Source organism: Haliaeetus albicilla, chromosome 8, assembly GCF_947461875.1.
Source record: "Haliaeetus albicilla chromosome 8, bHalAlb1.1, whole genome shotgun sequence".
Classification (NCBI taxonomy): Eukaryota; Metazoa; Chordata; class Aves; order Accipitriformes; family Accipitridae; genus Haliaeetus; species Haliaeetus albicilla.
In genome coordinates, this window is record NC_091490.1 from 34,150,947 (window position 1) to 34,174,919 (window position 23,973).

At 53.6% G+C, this 23,973-nt stretch overlaps 1 protein-coding gene across 1 annotated transcript; it reads right to left on the reverse strand.

The window, feature by feature from the left end:
* Window positions 1–386: 386 nt before the first annotated feature.
* Window positions 387–22,654, reverse strand: SEC16B (SEC16 homolog B, endoplasmic reticulum export factor). Its single transcript, XM_069789658.1, is given in 28 exon segments — window positions 387–523; window positions 813–881; window positions 973–1,070; window positions 1,201–1,282; window positions 2,156–2,263; window positions 2,452–2,598; window positions 3,133–3,203; window positions 3,777–4,028; window positions 6,150–6,222; window positions 6,952–7,065; window positions 9,996–10,136; window positions 10,734–10,839; window positions 11,086–11,197; window positions 11,799–11,916; window positions 12,035–12,116; window positions 12,808–12,905; window positions 13,509–13,739; window positions 14,297–14,432; window positions 15,689–15,750; window positions 16,385–16,542; window positions 16,882–17,023; window positions 17,719–17,833; window positions 17,953–18,058; window positions 20,016–20,122; window positions 21,216–21,508; window positions 21,511–21,558; window positions 22,587–22,628; window positions 22,631–22,654. Coding segments are annotated over 28 exon segments (3,204 nt in total). The 3' UTR covers window positions 387–454.
* Window positions 22,655–23,973: the final 1,319 nt, after the last annotated feature.

Sequence of the window (23,973 nt, forward strand, 5' to 3'; positions counted from 1 at the left end):
CGCCGCGCATCATGGGCCGGCCTGGGCAGGAGAAGCCGTAGCTGGTTCCCGGCGGGGGCGGCGGGGCTTCAAAACCCCGCTCTCCTGTTCGAGTGAACCCCGGCGGATGCTCGTGGCCCCGCGGTGCTTTGAGACAGACTCACGGCCAGCCATGGTTGAGTCCAATGGGTGAGGTGGGGCATCGCCCTACAACCCAATTCAGACTACTCTCCCCCGGACACCCTTTTTCTTCCCCGTTCCCCTGTTTATACAACTTATAAACTCCCCCAACACCCACAAAACTGGTGGTAGCAGTTGAGACCCACAGCCCCGGACGACACTGCACATCATCTGGGGTCACGGGCCAAACCTCTGCCACCCCCCTTCGAAAATAATCACAAACACCATTTTGGTTAAAGAACTTTCTGCAAATGGTCACCACTGTTGGTTTCAGCCACCCCCCCGGGCTCTCCGCTCACAGGGGGTTGGGGTAGCGGCGCTGGGAAAGGAGCCTGGGTTGGTTGGGTCGAGCGGCAGCGGCCAGCTGGGAAGCAGAGAGAGGTGGTGTAAGGGAGGGTTGTACCCCAAAATGCAGACCTGCTGTCCCCAGGATGCAGCCACAAGCATTCCCCCCTATTTCCCTCCTCCATCACCACCCCCCCCTCACTGTCCTTCCCCCAATTATTTTCTTATAAACACCAAACCCTTATACCCAGGGCTGGTATCCCCTATATCCCCCTGCCCATAGTAGATTGCCTGCAACCTGGCATCACCCCTAAAGGCAGGAGCCAGCCCCAGCTCTAACCAGCAACACCACAGGACAATGCTCTCACCTGAGACACCTGGACAGGGTTGAAGAGAGGAACTGTCCCCACCGATGGGGGAGATTCATGGGAGACAGTCTGGAAGGGGTGAAGGGAGAGAAACTTAACAGCCACCCCCCAATTTCAGTCCCCCCCATCACACACAAGTACACCTCCCTCCTCTCCTCACCTGCTCTCCTGCTGACTCCCCACCACCTGCATCCCACGAGCCTTTCATCTCAATGGATGCTGGAGTAACAGGAAAAGTATTTTCACCTTGCATTCCTCCTGGGGCATGCAAGCAAAAAAAAAAAAAAAAAAAAAAAACCACAACAAAAACCCCACCAAACATAATTAGGAGGAGCAGCTTCTAAAATGCCAACAGGGAGAGGGGAAAGGGGACCCATGCAGCATTTACCAGGGTTCCTGGAGGGAGGCTGAGCCAAAGGGCTTGTCCCAGCCACAGGAGGAGCTTCATGTGGGGATGGTGACATCCATTCCTGAAACCACATCCACCCATTTAGAGCAGAAGCTCTTTGCATGGCGAGAAAACCTCTGCACCAGATATACCACACCACACTTTCGGGGTGCCACTTTGCACCCATCCTGCTGGAGAGGTACCCCAAGAGCTACAGGCACCCAAACTAAGGGGCAGCTACAGGATCAGGGCAAGCAACGCCTGTCACAATGCTAAACCACCCAGAGAGCTCAAAATTAGGCAGGAGGCTGGACACCAGGCCCATGTACAATGTAAGGGGCCACCAGGGTCCATGGGTCCCCCTCTGTTCCTCATCTCCTGCTAGTTTTGGAATAATATCCCAAAATTTCCTGCTCCAGGATTGTAGGTCGTTCTCAACCAGGAAGAAACTTCCAGGGGAGGGTCTCGCTCCAAGCCCACTGCCAGCCCGCAGTCAGGGATGTGACACCCTGAGGACTCAGCCAGGACTGGGATAACCACACATGAATCCTTCCCCCTCTCTGCTGTGCTTCCAGTTAAAGAGGTTTTCCTTCCCTTCAGCTCCTAAAACCTGCCCAAGCTGTGCTGCTCGCAGCTGCTGCTTTCCGCTCCAGCAAAGGGCAAGCCATCCCCACATAGTTTGCTGAGTGCTTGGAGGACCTCCTGGTTCAAAGAGGCTTTATAAATTTACAGTTATTATTAACCAAGGATTCACTTCCAGGCTAAAAGGGCTCCTGGTCCCGCTCTGTCCCTGCACAGAACGACTACGGCCGTGGGGAGCTGTGCAACGGCACAGCCCAGCCACCTGCATGAGGACGGAGGGAGAAATAGCGGGTGAAGGGGGAAACGTGTCACCCGTCCCCATGGCTGTAACCCTGGGTGTCACCTGGGGACAGGACAGCCTCTCACAGCCTACCTGTGGTCCCGGCGTGGGGGAGTCTGGGCCCGTCTCAGACCCAGCTTTGGGAGATGTTTCCTTGGTGGGCTTCGACCGAAACCAGCCAAACCACCTGAATCCAGAGCTCTGGGAAATGCACGTTGTCACAGTCAACATAAATGGGTGAGAAGGGGAGGACGCCACGGCCACCCAGCTGCCCCCCACACCAGCCATGGGAGCAGGTACTGTTTTGCCCAGGTCAGGGCAGGGACAGCAGGCATCAGGGACAGGCAAGCTCAGAGCACAGGGCTTCACGTCAGCCCTGGCATGCTCACCTTATCCTCACCCGGCTTCACCGCCTCTGCTGGTGCTGGCTCTTCAATGGTGTCTTCAGCCGTGCTCTCTGAGGAAGGCCGGCTGTCATCTTCCAAGTAGACAGTGGAGCTTTCCGAGATGGTCCGAGCCCTTGCCTTTAACTCCTCCTGGCATCGGAGATCAGAGCTGCCACGTCGTGTTCCCAAATGAGCCACCCCAAGCATGATCAGACATTGGAATAGGCTGCCCAGGGAAGTGGTTGAGTCACCATCCCTAGAGGTATTCAAAAAGCAAGTAGACGGGGTACTCCAGAACATGGTTTAGTGGGCATGGTTGATGGTTGGACTTGATCTTGAAGGTCTTTTCCAATCTAAATGATTCTATGATCAGAGCATCCCCGGGACTCCTCCATGCCAGGCTTAACAGGTAGCACCCCCAGGGACCCCAGTGTCCCTCGCACATCAGGTGGGGAGGGACAGCACCCACAGCAGGGTGCAGTGGGCAGCCCATGGTCCCAGAGATAAGGAGGCTGGAGAGGGCTACCCTGACCCATCAGGTCCCTAAGGGGATGGCTGGCATCACAATGCAGGGGGGGTTCCGTGTGAGTTAAGCATGTGGAAGGACAAGACAGCGAGTCCCAAATCCCCCCAGTGCCCCCCAATAATGGGTCAGGGATGGTCTCCCTGATCCCCCTGACTCACCTGCTCTGCTGGGAGGGATGGCTGCACCCCTCCAGGGGACAGCGGGGCATCCTGGGGCTCCCCAGCTTCTCCTGTGGAGCAGAGGGAAGGACAGTCAGGGCTTGGCCCAAGAAGCTCCTGCCATGTCTATTAGAGATATTTGCAGTGCTTCTATCCTCCCACTCCAGAGCAAGGCCACATGGCCAAGATGTCCCCCCTTAAGAGATGCAAAAGGCCATTCTAGTCCCTGTCCATGCCAGCACCAGGGAGGGAATAAGTCACAAGCCTGCACTGGTGCATCCCAAAAACCAGCCTTGCACTGCTGGACATGAAGCTGGTTTTCCCCATCTGGTAGGGAAGTGGCATCACTGCCAGCAACCCAGAGCTGCCCTCCCTTGCCGCTTTGGGCAAGTTCTTGTGAAAACGAAGAGCCACCTGCCCAGGGTGGCTGACAGTGGTGGACTTGGTTTGCGTGCACACCACCGGGAAAGCGTGGCTCCACGTCTGGGGCAAGGTTGGAGGGAAACAAGGCTCTGGGTGAAGGGAGCAGCATTTGAAGTGACGCACATGCCATAGGGGATCACACTTCCCGGAGGAACACCCCATCCCACTGCTACTAACTGGGGACGGGTATTTTTGCAGAGAAGCAAGGCTAGAGCACTTACCTGCCAGTGGCACCACCTGCAGAGGGGGCTCAGCAAAAACCCCTCCCGGAGGGGCAGCCGTCCCCAGGCCGAGTGTGGGGGGCTGCAGCTCTTGCCCAATGCCGAGCAGTGGTGATGCTGCGACCTGAGTGGGGGCCGGGGGCTGGAGAGACACGTCCTCGTGGGAGCTGGGTTCCTGGGGTGGCATGGGCTGGTACCACTGGTCATACTGGTAGCCTTTGCTCTGGGGAAGCTCCTGACCAGGCTCTCCATCTGCAAAAACCCCACACCTCAGGAGTTTACTCCAGTGTTTATAATTTCATCAGGCTGTTGCACCGAATTCTCCCTTTTTCCATTATACATCAGTAGGAGCTGGGGGCATGAGGAGGGACCCCAGGGACCACACACGGGCAAGGAAGGAGGTAGGGCACAGCACAGCAGTGGCAACCTTTCAGAGGCTTCAAGGAAGGTGGGCTGTGAAAGACAGGGGGGGGAAAAACCTCCAATGCCTGACATTGCAAACGAACTTGGAAGGGGAATGCTATGGAAACAAAGAGACCAAGCACAAGCAGCTCACGCCAGCAGTTCAAAGGAGTCCGGGGCCTCCGGCCTTTTCTTCCACTCCTGCTGCACACCCCAGGCAAGAAAGAAAATTCACCAGGAAGACACAGCCTTCATTTCTGCTCCACAGGAGCACCCACAGATGAGTTTCTTGCTTTAGGCAGATTTATTCAGGGTTGGGTTTTGTTTGTTTGAAAGGCATGTTGAGCAAGTGGGTTTTGTTTTATTTAACACACACATGCGTTGCTCTGTCTGGTGTTAGACACAGCACAGGCAGCACACTGCCATTGGTCCAAGGTGCATGTCCTGCTTGTTCCAGCTGTGCAGCCTTCAGCCAGAAACATGCTAGGCACTGGGAATTTTCTCTCCCATCACCATAAGACACGGCCAGGCAGGACCCAGACCCCTGGGGTCTGAGCCTAGGGACAGACTATGGCATCTCTTGGATACAGTGCTACAAAACCCTTTGCTTTGTCCGCCGGCATCGCCTCCAGCCCGCTCAGGGTTGGCTTCACACCCGCAAGCTGTTCCCACACAGCCTGGAGATGCTTGAGATCCGCAGGGAGGAGGATGGATACTCAACTCCATGCTCCTTGGCAAGCTGAGCTGGAAAAAGTCAGGGAGGACAGCCCAGGCTGTAAGGATGGAGAGGGAGGTTGCTGTGACCACATGGATCCCAGCTTAGCACCTTGATTTAGGCTTTGTCTTTCCAAAATGGATGAACTCAGCACCAAGCCAGCTTTCTTTGCGTGCAGGTCCCTCAGATGGTGACTCTGGATGGTCTTCCCAATGAACAAAAGGGCCAAGCTTTGAGAAAGTGAGCTGCAGAGGCTACATGGAGCGGACCTGGCCACTCAGAGAAGCCCTCATCATACCTCTGACTTTTTTCCAAGGAATGGTTATCATAGCCTCAGCCCTGATAGCAGCAGAAGGCAATCAGGATTGATGATCCTTTTTACTGCCTGGGAGAGCTCTTTGAAGAATTTGGCAGCAGCAGGGAAAGCTGATAGGAAGAAAAGGCTGGGAGGAATTTGTCATGTTTTATCCTGTCTGCACAAGCCTTTATTCTCCACCCATTGGTACCAGCATTCCCAGCAGAAAGCTGGATCTGAGCAGCAGCAAGGAGCAGTGGGCTGTGCTGGGGCATCCGGCTGATGGAGGTGGCCGTGAAGCAATGCCAATGGGTCACCAGCCCCTGACTTCTTGATGGGACATCCCAATGGACCCAGGGAAGGCTCATGTCCCTCATCTTGATGTCTCTTGACCCTCTGGGTGGAATATCACTGGAGGGGACTCGGGGTCACCAAGGGGCAAAGCAAAGGGGTAACACTGGGGCTTTACCAACAGGCATTCTGCAGCCCAGTATGCAGAGGGACAAGCTCCTTCCCAAATTTTTCATTCTGAAAGTGAGAAATCCCCTTAGTTCAGCTCCAATTTTCATCCTCGAAGGACTGCCTGGGAGGAGGGCCATCTCCCCTGAGGCTCGGCTGGGAGGCACGTGCTTCGTCCAGCTGCCCACCCCCAGTCCCCATTCTCCCACGACACCCACAGGGACTCTGAAGCTGTGGTAATTAGGCCCAATTACTCAGACATTATACAGAGGGCATAAGCATCAACCCCTGGGTTTGCAGCCCATCCCTGGCAGCCCCACACTGGAGGGATGCATCCAGGCAAGAGCAAAATTTTGAGTTCTGGGGGGATGTAAGGAGCAAGGAGAAGCTGCTGAGAAATGCTCTGGGGAGCAGGGAGCTGCCTCCCAGCCCATGGCAGCACAACTCCACGTGCAGAGAAGGCTGCTGCAGCGATTGCAACCTGCTGCTTCATTTTCTTTACCTGCCATCGATGCAGCAGCCCAGGAGAGATCTGGCTGAGTGGGTGCCACCTCCAGAGAGAGGTCGTCTTCCACCTGCAAGGAGTCAGAGGGAAAACGTGATAAAACAGAAGGAAAAAGGGATGGCACAGGGCAAAGACTAAGGAAACCATGAAGACACTGTGAAGAAAAGCATGGGGCTGGTGGGGCTGGGGCTCACAACCCACCCTGGGCTGTAGGAGTCTAGGTTACAGGTGAGACCCATACCAGCACAGGCACAGCACTTTCCCAGCAAGTGAAGGGGGCTGCAGCACCACTGCCCTGCTGAGAGCAGGCAGGAGGGGAAACTGGAGACAGAAAAGGGCACAAAACCAAAAGCAGACATGAAACCTGAATGAAAAACATTAATCCAAGGATCAGCCTACAGTCAAGGGACCTGAGAGCATACGTCTGCAAGATGATGCCCCACCAGTGTCCTCTGCAACATCCTCACTGCAAGAGGAGATCATCATTCACCCACCAGCCCCTGACCGCCCTCCCTGAGCCAAGACAAGGAGTGTTTTACCCCATGCAAAGCTCTGCAGCCCTTGCTGCTCACACCCTCAGGCACTGCAACCCCCCTGCTTCCACTGAAGCTGCAGGTCCCCCAGCAGAGACCATGTCTCTGAGCTCACAAGCCAAGGGGAAAGGCACCTGGTCCTTCGAATGGCCTTCAAACCTCCATACCCATCCCTCCCCTTAGTTTCAGGGCAGAGGAAGAGGATGCTCCTGCAGACAAACACCACTACAGATCAGCTGCCCTGCAGCATCCCCGCTCCTCCTTACCTCCCACTCCCGGCAGCAGGCTCGGAGCTGTAGCAGCCAGTCAGGCTCCAGCATCTGGTCCTGCTCTGGCATCTCCAGGAGCAGAGGGTCAGAGAGCTTCAGCCTCTCGGCTAGCTGCAGAGCCAGGAGGACAACGAGGCTCATCACACATCTTACCTCCGCAGGGAAGAGACCCACCCTCGCAGCAGTCGCACATGGCTGGGCACACAGGCCCAGGGGAAAACCACAAGAGCTGCACTTCTTCACAAGATGGGGGTAAAAGTAACACCAGCCTCTCACGTGAGATTTATTCCCTCTCCTGCATTGCCACAGAGAGGTGCTGGCCCATCCTGTGCCCCGCGGAGAGCCGCCCAGCAGGGCTATCTCAGCCACCTCCACATAGATGTCAAAGTACCCACGTTAAAGATGCTCTTCACATCAGAGAGGCAGCTAACTATTACCATCCTTTTCTCCTCCGAGGAAAACGAGCACCTTAATCCTACTTGACAGCCAGCCTGCGGCACCAGCAGGTTTGCAGAACACCCCACCAGGAGCCCCGGAAACAGCCCAACTCCCAGGGCTGTGCATCAACCCCTTACCTACCCTACAAGGATGGATGGGAGCTGGTAGGGTTTGAGCTAAGGGCTCACCTGTCTTTGCAACAAGTATTACCATTACTAATAAACACGCAGAAAACAGAAATGCAGGGCTGGAAGGGACATTCTGAGGTTACCTGATCCATCTGCCAATGCTCAAGAAAATCCTGTGTGCCCACACCAGCCCATGTTTGTCAATTTGCACTTACAAATCTCCAGGGAGAAGATTTTGCAGCCTCCTAGGCCTGTCCTGATGCTTAACGTCCTTAGAGCTAAAGAGTTTTTTTCATAACATCGAAGTGAAATCTTCCCTGCTGCAAATTAAGCTTCTCAATTCCTGCTCCTGCAGAAGCTGCAGGGACAATCAGGCACCATCCCCTGAAAAGCAGCCTCCTGCTCCCCTGTACCCCTTCCTCCCCGCCAGCATATCTTGCCTGGAAAAAATAACCCGGAGGCCTTCTTTGGAGGTCATTTTCCCCTCAATCTCTTATCACCCCTGCTCTTCTATTCTGTACTTGCTCCAATTTGGCCCTGTCTCTGAGCGCAGCATCCCAAACAGGGCACAGTGCCCCAGCCAAGACCCCAGAGACCTGAGCACAGGGGGATTATCACCTCCTTGTCTCACACATGCAGTTCGTGCTCTCATAGCCCAGAATAACATTATAACATTGGAATTTTTTTTTCTTTTTTGCAACAGCATTCTGTTATGTTGCTGCTCGGTATTTTTTCCATGCTCCACTATCTCCCCCAGGTACCTCTCTGCAGTATTGCTGCTGTGTGTTTAATTTCTCCTGCAAGAGAGGGGTCTCTGCCACCCTGGCTGCAGCCATCTCAATCACGTGGGGTCTCCGGCTACTATCAACAGAGCAAGAGGCTCTTCTGGGGCCACCCATCCCACCAGCGCAGGGTGAGATGGAGGGCTCCCTGCAGAGCTAAATTGCAGTCTGGAGAAATTGCTCAGACAAGCGTCTAGTTTCAAGACAGATGGATGAGGGGAGATGACACTCAAAACACTGCTCTTCATCTGAGCCTTTACTGAATTTTCTCTTACTGGTATTGACTCACTTCTTGAGGATTTATCAAGCTCCCTCCCAGCTCCTTTGTGCTTATTTATCTTCTCCAGTTTGCTACGAGGCTGCCGCATCAAGGGCTACCAAAAGCCATCCAGAGTTGACCTTGCAGCCACCCTCTGCAGCCACACAGGTCTCAGCTATCCCCTCCACACCAGTCCCCATTGGCCATTTTTTCCTATTCCCAAAGTTTTTAAAAACAAAGCGCAAAACACACTTTCCAACTCCAGCAGATTACAGCAAGATATGACCCACGCAGCTGGAGCCCAGCTTGGGACAGGGACTGGCGACAGAGAGCGGAGTAACCCAGCCCCCAGCCAGGAGCTTGCACTACCTACAGACCCACTGTCCCATCTCTTTGCAAACACACATGTGTTCATCCTAAATCAGTTGCAGGAAAGAGGAAATTATAAGCATGATTACTCTTAAACGGGGGGAATGTTTAATCCAAAAGCTAATGTGCACTTTGATCCAATATTAATGAACCAGCACCTGGTTGTATATCGTCCCCAGCTTCAAAAGAGAGGAAGTCTTAATCAAACACTAATGTGTATCATAATTTGTAACACAGTCTAAAACATCAAAGACAAGAGTGTCTACGAATGGACTAGTTTTTCAGATGAAAGTGTTTTCTCCCAGGAGAAGCATTATCCCCAGCAGAACAGCAGATCTGAGAAGCTGTTAGACAGTAAATAGGTTTTGACGATGCGGGGGGGGGCACTGCACGAGCCAAGTTTTGGGTGATTTCTGCAGCACCCGCTTCAGACACGCAATCCTTGCTGCCCTCATCTCACAGCACCATGGCATTTGCACCCTTCCCAACAGAGGAAGGCTTCCAGCAGCCTCAGCACTGCCCTGATAATGTGCGTGGGGTGGGCAGACCCGCTCTCCTGAGAGCCCAACCTGCCCCGGGGGACCTGGGACACTTTGCCTCACCCCTCCCTGCCCCAGCATCCCACTCATGAAGCAGATGAGCTGGCCTGAGTGCTAGAAGCAGGGACATGCTCCTATTCACTGTCACCCCAAAAGATCCTCTGGCAGGTAAATGGAATCATGGGATGATGAGCTGGAGGGGAAATGTCAAGCACTCAAACTTCAGCTTCTTATGTCTGTGCTATTTAGAAGTTCAAAAAGCCTCTCTAGAACAAAAAACATCCTTTGCTTCCAAATAACTCTGCTCCTACTTGGCAGTCAACACAATTCCTTTGTTTTCTACCCTAAATCCGTGGGTATTAGAGACTGCATGGAGGCATTGGCTTCACTGTACTCAGCACACACCAGGCAGCAAACCCTGGGGGGCTGCTCAGAGCTGCCAAGCACCCCCAGCCACGGGAAACCCCAAGGATGCTTCCTACCACACTGGGTCCCTGCCAAGGATGCGGGGGAGTATGAGACTCACCTTCATCACTTGCTGGGCCAGGATGGGGTGGCTGGCCAGATCCTGGCCCAGGAGCGCGGTAGCGATCTGCTCGCAGTATTGCAGGGCCTGGGCTGGGAGCCCGTAGTCAGCCAGGCGAGAGGCGTAGAGGAGCTTGTACACCTCGGGAGAAGGAAGCGGAGCAGACAGAGATGAGCAAGGACATGCTCATGCCTGTGGGTCCCTTCTGCCCCAGCACATCATCCCAGCATGACTCGGAGCACTCTGGATCATGGGTCTCATCACCCAGAGGTCACCTTCAACTTGACCCATGGGCACCCCCACCCATCCCCACAGGGTCATCCAGCCTTGCTCCCTGAACCACAGCACTGTCGCAAGGCCAGACTGGCCCAGAGCCAGCAGACAGGTGGTGGGGAGAACACACCAGCCCACCACCTTCATTTATCCACCCAATCTGTGCAGCGCCCAAGGCAGCAACAGCCGGGTACTTATTTGCAATATGAAAAGTCTATCCATTACCCAAAGAGCAGGAAGGCAACTAGACCTGAGCCAGCACTGATCAAACACACTGTGCCCCAAAATCTGCCCAAAGCCCTGCTCTGGAGGACCTCCTCAGCTGGGGCAGCCTCCCCATCACTCCCAAAGCCCAGTGAGGGGACAAGCCTTGGAGAGCAGCCTGAATCCCTGGCTTCAGGGTGGATGCATGTTTTGTGGCAGGTCTGAGCTGCTGCACCAGATGTGCTTGCGCATCTCCGCTACCTGGAAGGGGAGCAGGAAGGATTTGGGCTGTCGTAGGTGCTGGCAGTACTCGAAGATTTCCATCCGCTGGATGGCCTCTGTCCTGGCAAACTGGGCGAATGCCTGACTGCAGAGGAGAGGGGTAGGTTCAGCAAGCAGGAGGAGACCTCTCTTCCCAGACAGCCCCACACACAGACTCACAGCTCCACCACTGTGCCGGCGTGCAGCTGGAGAGGCCCAGAGCAAAGCTCACATTAAGAGCAGTAAAAACCCACAAACAGGGATCGCTTTTGTGTAAAAGTGAGATCCCGGGGATGGGGAGAAGGTGGGACACATCACTCTGGCAAAAGCACAGCCTCCTGGGCTCACTCACCAGTGGCTGCTGCCCAGCAGAGCCATGCGGTCTGCCTTCGCCCCGAAGTAACCAAAAGGAATATCTGCCATCAGGTAGCAGAAATGAGCTGCTTCAACTGCTCCCCTGCCAGCTGGATGGGAGGAAAAAAGACAAACACTTAGTCCTGAGAGAGAGGTCACCATGTGGTCAGTGTTGCTTTGGAGGCCCCCAAGCTCACAGGAAAACCCAAACCCCACCGCCCCACTTTTCCCTGTCCATGCAGACCCTGATCCCTCCCTTCTCTCTCTTTTTTCTGTTTTCCCTGATTGCTGCTTTCTGTACCTAGGAGGGGATTTCAGTTCAGTGGTAGGACCAGGGAAGCCTGAGCTTCCAGCTTCAGCTCTGCAGGGTGCCATTATTGGCATGAAATCCCCAAGAGTCCCTGCCACTGGGAACAAGTCTCAGTCCCTGCAGTTATATATGCCCTCTCTGGGTCCGGCTGCTCCAGGTGTCTCCAAATGAGCAGCTAATAGATATGCCTGGGCCTGACTCATCTGCCAGCACAAATGGCAGCAGGACCCATCAACACCTCATCCCTGCCACCGCACAGGCACTGCAAGTCTGGGGGTATGGGCATGCACACCCCATCTTGGCACCAGCCTACATCCATGCCATGCATGGTGACATTGCCGGTGTCCACCCACCGTTACAAGACAGCTGGAACACAACTGCTCACAACAGCTTTGGCTCACCCAAACTGTCTCCCATGGTGATGATAGCTCGGTGGTTCAGGTCCATGTCTCCAGCCTTGTTGGACAACATCACAGCCAGGTGAGGCCTCCAGTCTCCCCATGTGGCATCCCCACAGCACTGGAGGGAGGTAAGAGGAGAACAAACGTGAGCAGAGATGGTCACCACAACGTGGGTGTCACAGGCAGGTGACAGCAGAGGCGGTACACGTGCCAGGGCCAGCCTCTTGCTCACAGACCAGGGCTGCCTGCGGGATCCTTCCTGACATGAGCTGGAAGAGGGTCTGCAGGGGGTCATTGGTGGCCAGCGTGCTGGTGAACCTGTGAGGAGACAGCAGAGATAGGGCTGCCATGCTGGGACCACAAACCCTCATTCACCTCCAAGGGCACATCCCAAATACCCCAGAAAAGCAGTGTTCTGAGGGGCTTCCCAGAGAAGGCAGAAAGGATCATCAGCCCACAAGGCAGATGAGCTGCATTACCTCCAGAGCAGGCAAGTCTCCAGGACAACACTGGATAAAACCTCCTTAAAAGGATTCGGGTTGCACAAGACAGAAAATTTCTGCTTAACTCTCCCTGAAGGGATCAACCCAATCCAGACTAAGTACGTTAATTCCACCAGAAAACATTCATACGCGTGGGATGAACAGCTCAGACCAGACTGGATCACAGTGAAGGTAGCTCAGCTCCCCCTACCCCTATGGCTGCCTTTGCTAGGGCAGCAAAGGCAAAGCCAAAGACTCAGAATGAATCCACCCCACATTTCCAGGGAATGGCCTTCCTTCTGCTTTCCAGCCCCCCCCCCCTTGGTTTCTCCTGTCCATCAGGAAGCCCAAAGGACTTGGGCCCATCCAGATGGATGCCCCCCTCTCCCCTTTGCCCCCTCTGAAAGCATCCAGCTAAAATCAATGCTCTTTTTTCAGTGCACTGGGGCTGAGGGTACCCAAAGCGTAACAGGTTTGGCAAAGGCAGCCACAGAGCATCATATGTGGCTTTAGCTTCTCCAACTTACCCAGTGAGCACCCAGCTGTAGGTCCGAGGGTCCATCTTGCTGGAGAGGAAGAGGGCATGGCCCCACAGCTGGTTTCTCATGGCCCAGACCAGAGCATCCTGCAGCCAAGGTGGAGAAGAAAAAGGCTTTGCATTAACTCTATGTTTTTCCCTGCCCTCCCCTGCTGCCAAGAGGACCCTCTGCTCACCCGGCTCGGAGTCAAGATCTAATGGCTGCTCCGGCTTTAACTAATACCCTCCAAAAAACCCTCCCACATTCACAAAGGCCCCTTTATCTTTCTACCTCGCATGATGACAAGAACTGGGACCTTCATAGCAATATTGTCTTTCCTGGATTTCCAGGTCTGTGCTGCCTGTTAGCTCTCAATGCCACCACTGTGGGATCCCAGCCTGGGCACCCAACCTTCTCTGCATGCAACCCTCCTCTCTCTCCCTGTGCCTTTGGTATCCCTTGAGATCACATAGCTGCAATTAAACCCGCAGTGCTGGTAAAAGCATCTGCATCTTGTCTTCAATCAGGGCCCCATCCCCGTTCCCAATGGTGGAAAATCACTGCCATAAGCCCTATTGTACAAACAACTTGAACGGTTGATACCACAACCATAGGGCATCTCTTGACCACCCTTCCTTTTAAACCTGAAGAGGCCAAAGGGGCCAAGAACAAAAGTCAGCCCTCTGTCCTGGATCCCACTCACCACTTACTTTCTTCCTGCCATAATAGAGGAGCTTGGTGAACTTCTCCACTATCTGTGCCTGTGTCTCCACAACGGGAGGGACCTCCCCCGTGATGAGGTCCAGTGTCCCCGGCTGACGCGACATCCCCTCGTCATCCGTCAGGCCAAGCAGGTTTGCCGCAGGGTTTTGCCTCTTGTATTTCTCCAGGCACCTGCAGTCTTGTATCAGCAGCTCAGCCGTGTCTGAGCCCACCATGGACTGCGAAAGGGAAGGGGAGAAGCGAGGAGGCCCATGGAGGCTGCCCCATGAGCAAAGGCTGAAGGCACTTCCAGTCGGACACGCTTACACTTGTATCCTCAATCCTAGTGCATCTCCCAGCAAGACCAGCCTTGGACACCAGCACACAGTTTTGGAGGGCAACAACTAGCAAGACCTTCACAGCACTCACTCTGAAGATCTCGTTCATCTGCTTCCAACAAGCAGCCACAGATTAGGTTGGGTGCATTTCATCGGGTTAAGGGAATAATCCCCTTTTAAGCATAAATGCTAGCTCCTCAATGAAGGTGGGAACAGTCCTTTTCAGAGCTGCTATAGCTTGGATTGTTGGTAGTTCACAAGGATGAAAAGCAGTCCAAGAGAAGGGTTTGCTCCAAATATCCAGGCAGTACCAAACTGATTGATGGTACTGTGGGAATGGGATGCTTTTAAGGTGCACCCCCCTGAAAATAACAACTGAATCAAGAGGCACATAAGGGGCATATAACTTGCCTCGCTTCTAAGATCAAAACAGTCAGCCCCTTTCCATGGACACCTACCCCATTCTGCCGGCAGAGGAGGACCAGCAGTTTCCAGAGAAGAGCTGAATCTCTGCCTTTCTGTGTTGAGAGATCACAGCTTGTGGCTATCTTCTGCTGGCAAAATGTCACCACATCCACCTTGTGCAGGTCTTCCCTTACAGCAGCAAAGAAAGGCATCAAAAGAAACCCAAGGCAAAGCAATCTAGGACATCATTCAGACTCAAAGCATCCCCAGGTTCACTGATGGGGATGCCAAAGATTCAAAGTGAGAGATGGAGAAGATCCCCAGCATCAACCACATACCACCCTGGCCACACCCAGCTCAAAAATGCTTAAATTTGATCATTACTATGACTCTTTGCACATTTCTGTGTTTCAGGCATGCAGAGGGCATCTCAAACCCTCTCTCTGCCCTCCTGATAATATTTTCATCCATCCATCTGCAAAGAACCTCAGTTTTGCTTAGCTGTGCTGCTGTTACAGCTGTGGATATCCAAGGCTGTAGGAGCAGGCATGCATACAGGCAGTATCTTTGATTAACTAGCACAGTGCAGGGAGAAAGACATGCTTGTGACCACATAAACTCTTTGGGTCTGAAACACAAGCAGAAACCTTTAAGCTATGTGCAAACCAGGCAGAACTGCTGTCTTACAAAAAAAAAAATCAGACGGAAAAAGTGGCTGAGAGAGAAGATGAGCCAGGGGAAAGGGACCGAACCATGACGGGAGATGCTGATCCTGACTCAATCACACCAACATATTGTATGGATATTCCCAACATCTCTTTCAGCACAAGTAACCTCCAGGTCTTCTACCCAGCTTCTGGGCATAGGCAGCTGTTTTGCTCAGTAAGTGGGTTTCCTCCTTCTGCACACTCCTTTCCTCTCCCCACGTTGGTTACAAGTGACAAGAAATCACACTGGTGTAACCAGTATGATACAGAGACAACCTGATGCAGTACACCATGACTCACCCCCAGGCTCACACTGGATGAAGGTGCATGCATATTGGGTCTGACCCTGCCATGCTCAACAGTCTCAGGGGACAAAAAACTTAGGAAAAGCTAAACCACAGGTTGACCCAGGGCTTTAGAAATCCAAAGAGACCTCCCAAAAATCAGTTTTCTGGGACATGAGTACAAAATAAGGTCAGACATACAAACCACAGTAAACCCACACCCTATGAATATTCAAAATAACCATCTCCCACAATCCAAACCAACCTACTCTGCAGCAAAGGGGCTGGGCTCCCAGTCTTAACTTGGACTTGGCCTTTGCAGATATCTCAAAACCATGGGGACCCTAAAGTCTTCCTTGAGCTCATGTCTCCTCCCAAAGAAGAGGTGCTCCCAGGCCAGCCGTGCCAGCACAGCCAGGAGGACACAGCTCCTGGACCTGCTGGTGCAGCATACCTGGCCAGGGGCCCAGGGAAGGCCCGTAGCTCCTCCAGCTCTTTTGTGTCACGAAGGATTACCTAAAAAACAAGAGCAAATTCAGCAGCTAGACTCCAGCAATCAGGCCAGCCCCAGCTGGGCTAGCCAAAAGTCAGTGCCTTGGCCAAGGGCTCAACAGTGCTGCTGAACCTACTCTCTGTGCTAAGCATGTCTTAAGGTAACCCCAGAGCATAGACCCTAAACCATCACATGGACCCCAATGCTAAGGTCCAGGTAAGAAACGCCTGTTGAGATGGCATCTGCCTCTTTGGGGAGGCAAAATAGGAGACTGAAGCACTGTGGTAGACTCAAGGGATGGATATGGCCTCTGTATCGGAGAACCTCAGAAAGGTGAGCAGAATTATCCTTCAGAGAGGTATGGCCCACATCTGTCCCTATCAGGAGGGAACACTGTGAACAGGTCACAGACAACAAGAGTTACATAGCTGAAGGAGCAGGATGTGGGGCCCAAAGGTTGAAAGCAATTCCCAGGCACGGGCTGGCACGATGCAGACTCAAGGGTCTGTGTTGGCTGGAGACAAGATGGCAGCAGGGGATGGGAAGGCTGCTGAGGCAGCTGTTCGGGTGATGAACAGCATTTGCATCCCTCAGGGCAAAAGGAGCCACTCCAGCAAGGGGACCAAGGGCAGTCTGGGGTGCTGGGCTGTGGCATACCTCCAGGCTGTGTAGCTCGACGTGGGGTAGCTGCCCCTCAGCCGGGCAGTGGGGACACACCAGTACCAGCTGGCCTCCAGCTCCGAAGCACACCGCCATGTGTGGCAGCGAGAACTTGAGGGGTACCACCGGGTCTGGGGTGGACACCAAGGGCCCCCCTGCAACGACACACAGGCCACCATGAGTCTCCTTATCTTGACCCCACACTGCCTCCACTATGGAGGATGTGACCAGGTCCCAACCTGGCCCCCTCTACTGATCCCCCCTATGCAAGAACTGTCCCCTAAAGCAGAAGGCAAATGTGGCAGCTTCTGCACCCCCCAGGCAGAGCCACTGGACCACACACCCACCCTGCAGCCCCCTGGTCATGCCTTGCACCCACAAAACCTCCTCCAGGAAAGGACCAAGCTGTGAGACGGCAAATCTCCTAATGCCAGCCATTTATTTCCTTGCTCCCCTGCCCTGTCAGAGGGAGCCAGGGCCCCATAACACCTCACCTGCTTGTGCCGGGCTCCAGGTCCCTGAAAGCGCAGGGTCATAGTGGTCAGCACCATCACGGATGTACTGGCTGAGCTCATGGCTGCTGGAGCTGAGCCCCGACTCATGGTACTGCAGGAGCAGGCTGGGCTGGCCCAAGGGCTACAAGGAAGGAAGAAAACACAAACCTGGCTGAGAAACTAGGGTCCCCACTGCTGCTCAGCTCCCAGGGCAGCGGGACATGCTCTGCTGCCCAGGAGGAACAGCACAGCTGATTCCCATCTGAGCAGCTCACTCTCTTCAGCATCTTAGGTTCATCATGGCACATACACTGGTCATACCCAATGGCTTTTAAAATAATTTACATGAGCCACAAGTCTAGCCCAACAGTCAGCAGGCAGTGCTTGGGAATCAGAAAAAAAAGCTCTGCCCAGGAGCAAAACCACCAGAGTAGCTTTGATTTGATCTTTTAATTTGCTCTATTCCAAAACACAGTGATCAGGATAGAAGTCTGATGGAGCAGACCTTGGTGGACAGAGCTGAAAAAGACACAGCTTTCAGCTACCTCAGGAGGATGCATGAGGGCTGGACTTCTGTCCTGCTCTTGGCTCCCTGCAGAAGCGGTGTACAGCCCCATGCCTGGGGGAACAACAGCCCAGCAGATGGGCACTTCATAAATACCAATAACCCACTATAATAAACCCCAGAGACTGTTAAGCACTGAGATCAACGTAGCAAAGCAGCCCTTTTCTCCTCAGCTTCCTTCCCAGCTGGAGGAGAGACACATGGATTGCTCCCAAAATCCCTGGGAGATCCCCAAGCCTCTTGTCCTGCACCCCTGCCCATCTTGAGGTTACCTCTGAGGGCTGGCCACTGGCCTCCCCCAAATCGCTGCCAGGGGTTTCTCCCCCTGCACACTCAGGCCGGGCAGCCGAGACATATCTCTCCTCATAGGAGTCGTAGGTCTGTGTCCTGCAGAAAGGACCAAAAGGAGAAGCCCCAAAGGTCAGAGATTTTTGGGAGCAGCCACAAAGCCACTAATCTTGCAGCAGATGGTTGCACCAGCTGATACCCAGACCCCCCACCCTTACCTGTCCTGCCCCCGGGGGGTTGCAGCCAGGTTGGGGTGGTAACCCCTGTAGTAGTGCTGGTCCCGGAAAGTGGTGCTCTTGGTGTAAGTCTCTCCCTGTCTCAGGTCTAGAGAGAGAATCAAGATTTAGCATTGCCCCTCCAAAGCAACAAGCCATAATGAAGTTGCAGAAGAAAAGCAATAAGTCAGGCAATTTGCCATGCACACCCCATTTGCTTCCAAATTAGCCCAACACGGAGGTATGATAAAGCCCTGTACACATTTGCCAACACAGCACTAATATCCTTCCCTCTTTCCTTCCTCCCCTTTTCTTCAGCCCAGGAACTCCAGAAACAGCAAAAACAAGGCCCTGGCCACCCTGCTCACACAAGACCATCAGCATCAAGTTCAGCCTGGAACCAGGAATGACACCGGTTTTTAGCCATGGAGATCAAGATCAAACATTCCCTTGGGTACAACTAGTACCTGCTCACATTTCCCAAAGGCAAACAGAGGGCAGTGCTGCACAGGGAAAATGGCACCGACAGCGCAGGAACATGGGCAGGAGAAAGCCCTGCAGATGTGCAAACCCTGGGAGAAGAACCCATCCCATCCATGCTTGCCAATGTGATGCCCATTTACAAGAAGGGTCAGAGGGAAGATCCAGGGAACTACAGGCCTGTCAGCCTGACCTCGGTACCAGGGAAGATTATGGAACAGTCTGTCTTGAGAGCGCTCACATGGCAAGCCCAGGACAAGCAGGGGATCGGGACCATTCAGCATGGGTTTATGAAAGGCAGGTCCTGCTTGACCAACCTGATCTCCTTCTATGACCAGGTGACCCACCTAGTGGATGAGATAAAGGCTGTAGATGTTGTCTACCTAGACTTCAGCAAGGCCTTTGACACTGTCTCTCACGGCATACTCCTTGAGAAGCTGGCGGCTCATGGCTTAGACAAGTGTACTCTTCACTACCAGTAAAAAACTGGCTGGATGGATGAGCCCAGAGGGTTGTGGTGAATGGAGTTAAATCCGATTGGTGGCAGGTCACAAGTGGTGTTCCCCAGGGCTCAATATTGGGGCCAGTTCTGTTTAACATCTTTATCAAGGATCTGGACGAGGGGATCAAGTGCACCCTCAGCAAGTTTGCAGTCGACACCAAGTTGGGAGGCAGGGTCGATCTGCTTGAAGGTAGGGAGGCTCTACAGCGGGATCTGGACAGGCTGGATCAATGGGCCGAGGCCAACTGTATGTGATTTAGCAAGGCTAAGCGACCGGTCCTGCACTTGGGTCACGGCAACCCCATGCAGCGCTACAGGCTTGGGGAAGAGTGGCTGGAAAGCTGCCCGGCAGAGAAAGACCTGGGTGTGCTGGTTGACAGCCGGCTGAATATGAGCCAGCGGTGTGCCCAGGTGGCCAAGAAGGCCAACGGCATCCTGGCCTGTATCAGAAATAGTGTGGCCGGCAGGAGCAGGGAGGTGGTTGTTCCCCTGTACTCGGCACTGGTGAGGCCGCACCTCGAGTACTGTGTTCAGTTTTGGGCCCCTCACTACAAGACAGATATTGAGTTGCTGGAGCGTGTCCAGAGAAGGGCAACCAAGCTGGTGAGGGGCCTGGAGCACAAGTCCTGTGAGGAACGGCTGAGGGAGCTGGGGCTGTTTAGTCTAGAAAAGAGGAGGCTGAGGGGAGACCTTATCGCTCTCTGCAACTACCTGAACGGGGGTTGTAGTGAGGTGGGTGCTGGTCTCTTCTGTCAGGTGGCTGGAGATGGGACGAGAGGAAATGGCCTCAAGTTGCGGCAAGGGAGATTTAGGTTAGATATTAGGAAAAATTTCTGTACTGAGAGGGTTGTCAGGCATTGGAACAGGCTGCCCAGGGAAGTGATTGAGTCACCATCCCTGGAGGTATTAAAAAAGCGCGTAGGCAAGGCACTTCATGGTTTAGTGGGCATGGTTGATGGTTGGACTGGATGATCTTAAAGGTCTTTTCCAGCCTAAATGATTCTATGATTCTGTCCCAGAGAAAGCATCGCCTCCTCTGCAAGCAGGTTGCCTCCATCCCCAGACCCAAAGGACAAGCTCATACCTTTGTCATCTTGCCAGGCCACTGGCTGCCACTGGCGGCTTTGGTAGGTGTAGTCATCCCCATAGCCAGCTGCTGGATACTGCCAGTGGGGGTCTTCATATCCCTGCCTGAAACACAACATACTCAATCTGAGAAAGAAAGGGCACTGCTGCAGGTTCTGGACCACATCTAGGGTTAGACTCATGCCATGGATGGGACCTTTGGAGGAAGAAAGGGTAATGGAAATAAAGCCAGCTCCCCTGCCAAGGTGCCCTGCTCAGCAGCAGGGCCAGAAACTGGTCCAGCATCACACCTGAAAGCAGCAGCAAGAACTTTGGATACTTTCCCATCCACATCTACGAGAAAGCTGTGCACTACAGTTTCAGGCAATGCCCAATTTCAGCTCCATGATGTGGACTTGCCATGGGGATCAGCTTTCACCCGCATTTTAGGAGAGGTCCCCCAAAAGCACCTTCTCTACCAAGTTCTGGAGCTACCGCACCTACCGCACAGCTCAGCAGGTCTTCCCCTGTGCCGGAGCTTAGCCCCAGCCCAAGCCACCCACCTGGCACTCACATACCTTAACCCTTCACAATTTACACAACAATTTGTCAACCCTGTGCAACACCCACCTTCCCGGTGCGAGCATTGTACCACCTCAGCACAAAACTCTGCGTATCCACACCATAACTCGCCAAGGGCAGTAACTCAGGCAAATCAATGCAAATTTGCTGGAGCACTCAAAGCTCTCTCAGCAGCGAGAGCATCCTCTAGCCCACATATTATCCTTCCACCCTCCGCTGTTTCAGCAGCTGAGTTTGCAACCTCCCTTTTGCTCCTATATTACCGTTTGTATTTTTATTGTTCACCTTGCACTTGGTAAAAAAGAACTGCATTTAATCAAACCTTCAAGAAAAATGCACCTCAGGACCAAGACGAAGCCTGTAAAACAGCAACCACAGAAGTCACAGCTGTAGGAAGAAATCAGAGCTGCAACTACTACACAGCCTTAAATATAGAAGTCACCAGCTGCTTTAATAGCTGGACATCACCTAATCACCCACTGCCTCCTCGAGGCTACTTGCTGTTTCCCCTACGCAGTTACAAGGGCAGGACCCGCGTCACAAGCCCATGAGAGTGGTGAAACAGGCAAATCTTATTTCAAGAAGGATTACAAGGAAGGGGCTCAGCACGAGCATCGCAAAGTCAGACAGCTCTCACCTGGAGTACGGCCTGTGGGGTTTGCTGCTTTCATAGTACTCAGCCCGGGAAGCCGGTCCACGGGCATCCCTCCAGGGGTGGCGGACCTCATCCCAGGGGTGGCCGGGGAGGTGGCCCCCATCCCAGGGGCCGGGCTGACGGGGGGGCCCTGCACGGAGGAGCTGCCACCTTGGCTGTGGTGGGGGGCCACGGTGTGCCCCTCCCCACCCCGCCCGGGCTACCTGCCTCTCCCGGAACTGGGGCGGCCAGGCAGGGGCCCAGGGGTCCATCACCAGCTTGCCAGTGAGATCCTCTCCGGTTTTGGCGTGGGAGGAGAGGTTAAGTCCCAAATGGCTTTAGTGGCCTGCAAGCAACGAGATAAGGCACAGTGTGTTTGATCAGTGGCTTTTCACCCCCCCTCAAAGCCCCCCAGGAAGTCTGTTGCCACCTACTCCCTGCTTTTGGGAGCCTGCTGAAGCACAGCATCCTTTCCAAAATGCCCAGAGGCAAGGAAAAGCCATCTCCACATCTAAACTTGAAGCTCCCCTTAAAACACCAGGATGAAGTGGTCCATTTTTGAAAGCAACAGGCATCCAGCTCTTCCCAGAGCCAGAGGTAGGATCCAGGTAGCATCCTCCTGCACCCCCAACCAGCAGACCACCAGCACCAGTACTCACAGTCTCCCCAGGCAGGTTAGAAATCAGCTTTACCTCTGCAACAAGGTGGTGAAACCCCATTTTATATGTGGTAGAGGAAGGGATATTGGCAAAGCTACAAGCAGGACAGGGAGAGTTATTCTTAAATAAATGAGCAGGGACAGAGGCAGAGAGAAATGGAGCTTTGCTCATGTGAGCTATGAGGTGGGGTAGAAACAGGGATTTCCTCCTGCCTTCCAGCTCCAGCAAGAACATAGCAGTTCAAACAGACACCAGATTTATTTATAATGGTCCTACACAGAAGAGGAAACCCTAAGGAGAGCCCAAGACAACACATGGGTGAAGCCCCAGCTGCCAGAGGGGGGTGCCACCCTCAAGCCCCCCATATGTCCTCTTGCAGCATCGGTACCCAAACTGCCCCCACAAAGGCTCACAAACCTCCCTGATGCGGGCAGATAGCCAGATGCTGTCTGAACCACTTGTCACCCCTCTCACACTCAACGTTTAAGGCATTTTGGGATCATTTCAGTGCTGGGGGGGGACACACACTCAGATCTCAACACAGGCAGCTCAGTTTGTGGCCCTTCTAGGGGAAATCAGGGTTAAATCCTTGCCCTAAATAGCCCCCCCAGGCATAAGTATCCAGACACCCACCATTTTGGTCCCACCGAGGGCCCCCCTAATTTTTGGCCAGGGGTTCCCACTGCCATCCACCCCCCGCAGCAGCCACACACACCTGCTCAGAGGCCGCCGGGGCCCGTCTTCCACTCCCTGGGGTGCCACTGCCAAAGTCCACTGCCACATGGGCCGCTGGCCTCTGCGGGGGACAAAGGGCAACCTCCGCTCCTCCGCCCCAGACTGACTCCCTTGGCTGCTCGCTCGGCTCCCGGCAGGGTTTGCACTGCTGTTTGCATCCCTGAGGGTCACCTTCCCCATCACTTGTGCCTCCTCTCACCCCAGAGGTGGAGCATGCAGCCCTCGGAGCTCAAAAAAAGCCGGATATTTCTCCTGTGGGTTTGTTTTTAATGCCATAAGTATCCTCCTCTATACATCCTCACGCTTCCTAAATAATAATAAATAAAACCTGCTGGCTGAGCTGTTGGTTTAATACAGACCCAACTCAAGCAAGTAACGTCTGTCCCACCAGCCACTGCCCAGGGCAGAATGGGGCAGGATGGAACTGGGATTCACCCCAGCATTGCCTCATCTAAGTCCATATAGTGCAATAATGGCCTCACTCTATAAGCGACCAGGGATTCCTGCCTGAAGACCCTCTCCCAAACTCTCCCAGGTACATTAAAAAACAAAAAAAGCAGTAAATTAAGGCAAATGGCATCATAGAAAACCGCAGTAAAAGCTAGATATAAGAGCCAGCGTCTTACACCCAGCAGCCTAGCGACATGCCATCATCTCCCCCTCCACAAGGGAAAGCACACATGGTTTCCTAACCCCCAAAGCCTCCATTTGCTGAATGCAGGCAGCCCAATTTCAGCCCAAGGGCAGCACGGAGGAACATCTGATGACCAGCAGAAAAAGAGCTTTTTTTTTCCCCCCCTCTTCTTTTTTAATTTTTTAACACCCTTGCAGTCCTCGCTTTCCCTGAGAAATTTCCTCCAAATTACCTCCACTGTGATACCACACCACCAATTTTTTTTTTAATTTGCAGGCAGGATCATATTCCTCACATTGCAGTGGCACTGTCAGGCAAAACCCTATTCTAATGAAGTTGGAAGACTCCGTGTATTTGTTGTGGTTTAACCCCAGCCAGCAACTAAGCACCACGCAGCCGCTCACTCACTCCCCCCCCACCCAGTGGGATGGGGGACAAAATCAGGAAAAGAAGTAAAACTCGTGGGTTGAGATAAGAACGGTTTAATAGAACAGAAAAGAAACTAATAATGATAATGATAACACTAATAAAATGACAACAGTAGTAATAAAAGGATTGGAATGTACAAATGATGCGTAGTGCAATTGCTCACCACCCGCCAACCAACACCCAGCTAGCCCGAACAGCGATTCCTGGCCCCCACTTCCCAGTTCCTATACTAGTTGGGACATCCCATGGTATGGAATACCCCCTTGGCCAGTTTGGGTCAGGTGCCCTGGCTGTGTCCTGTGCC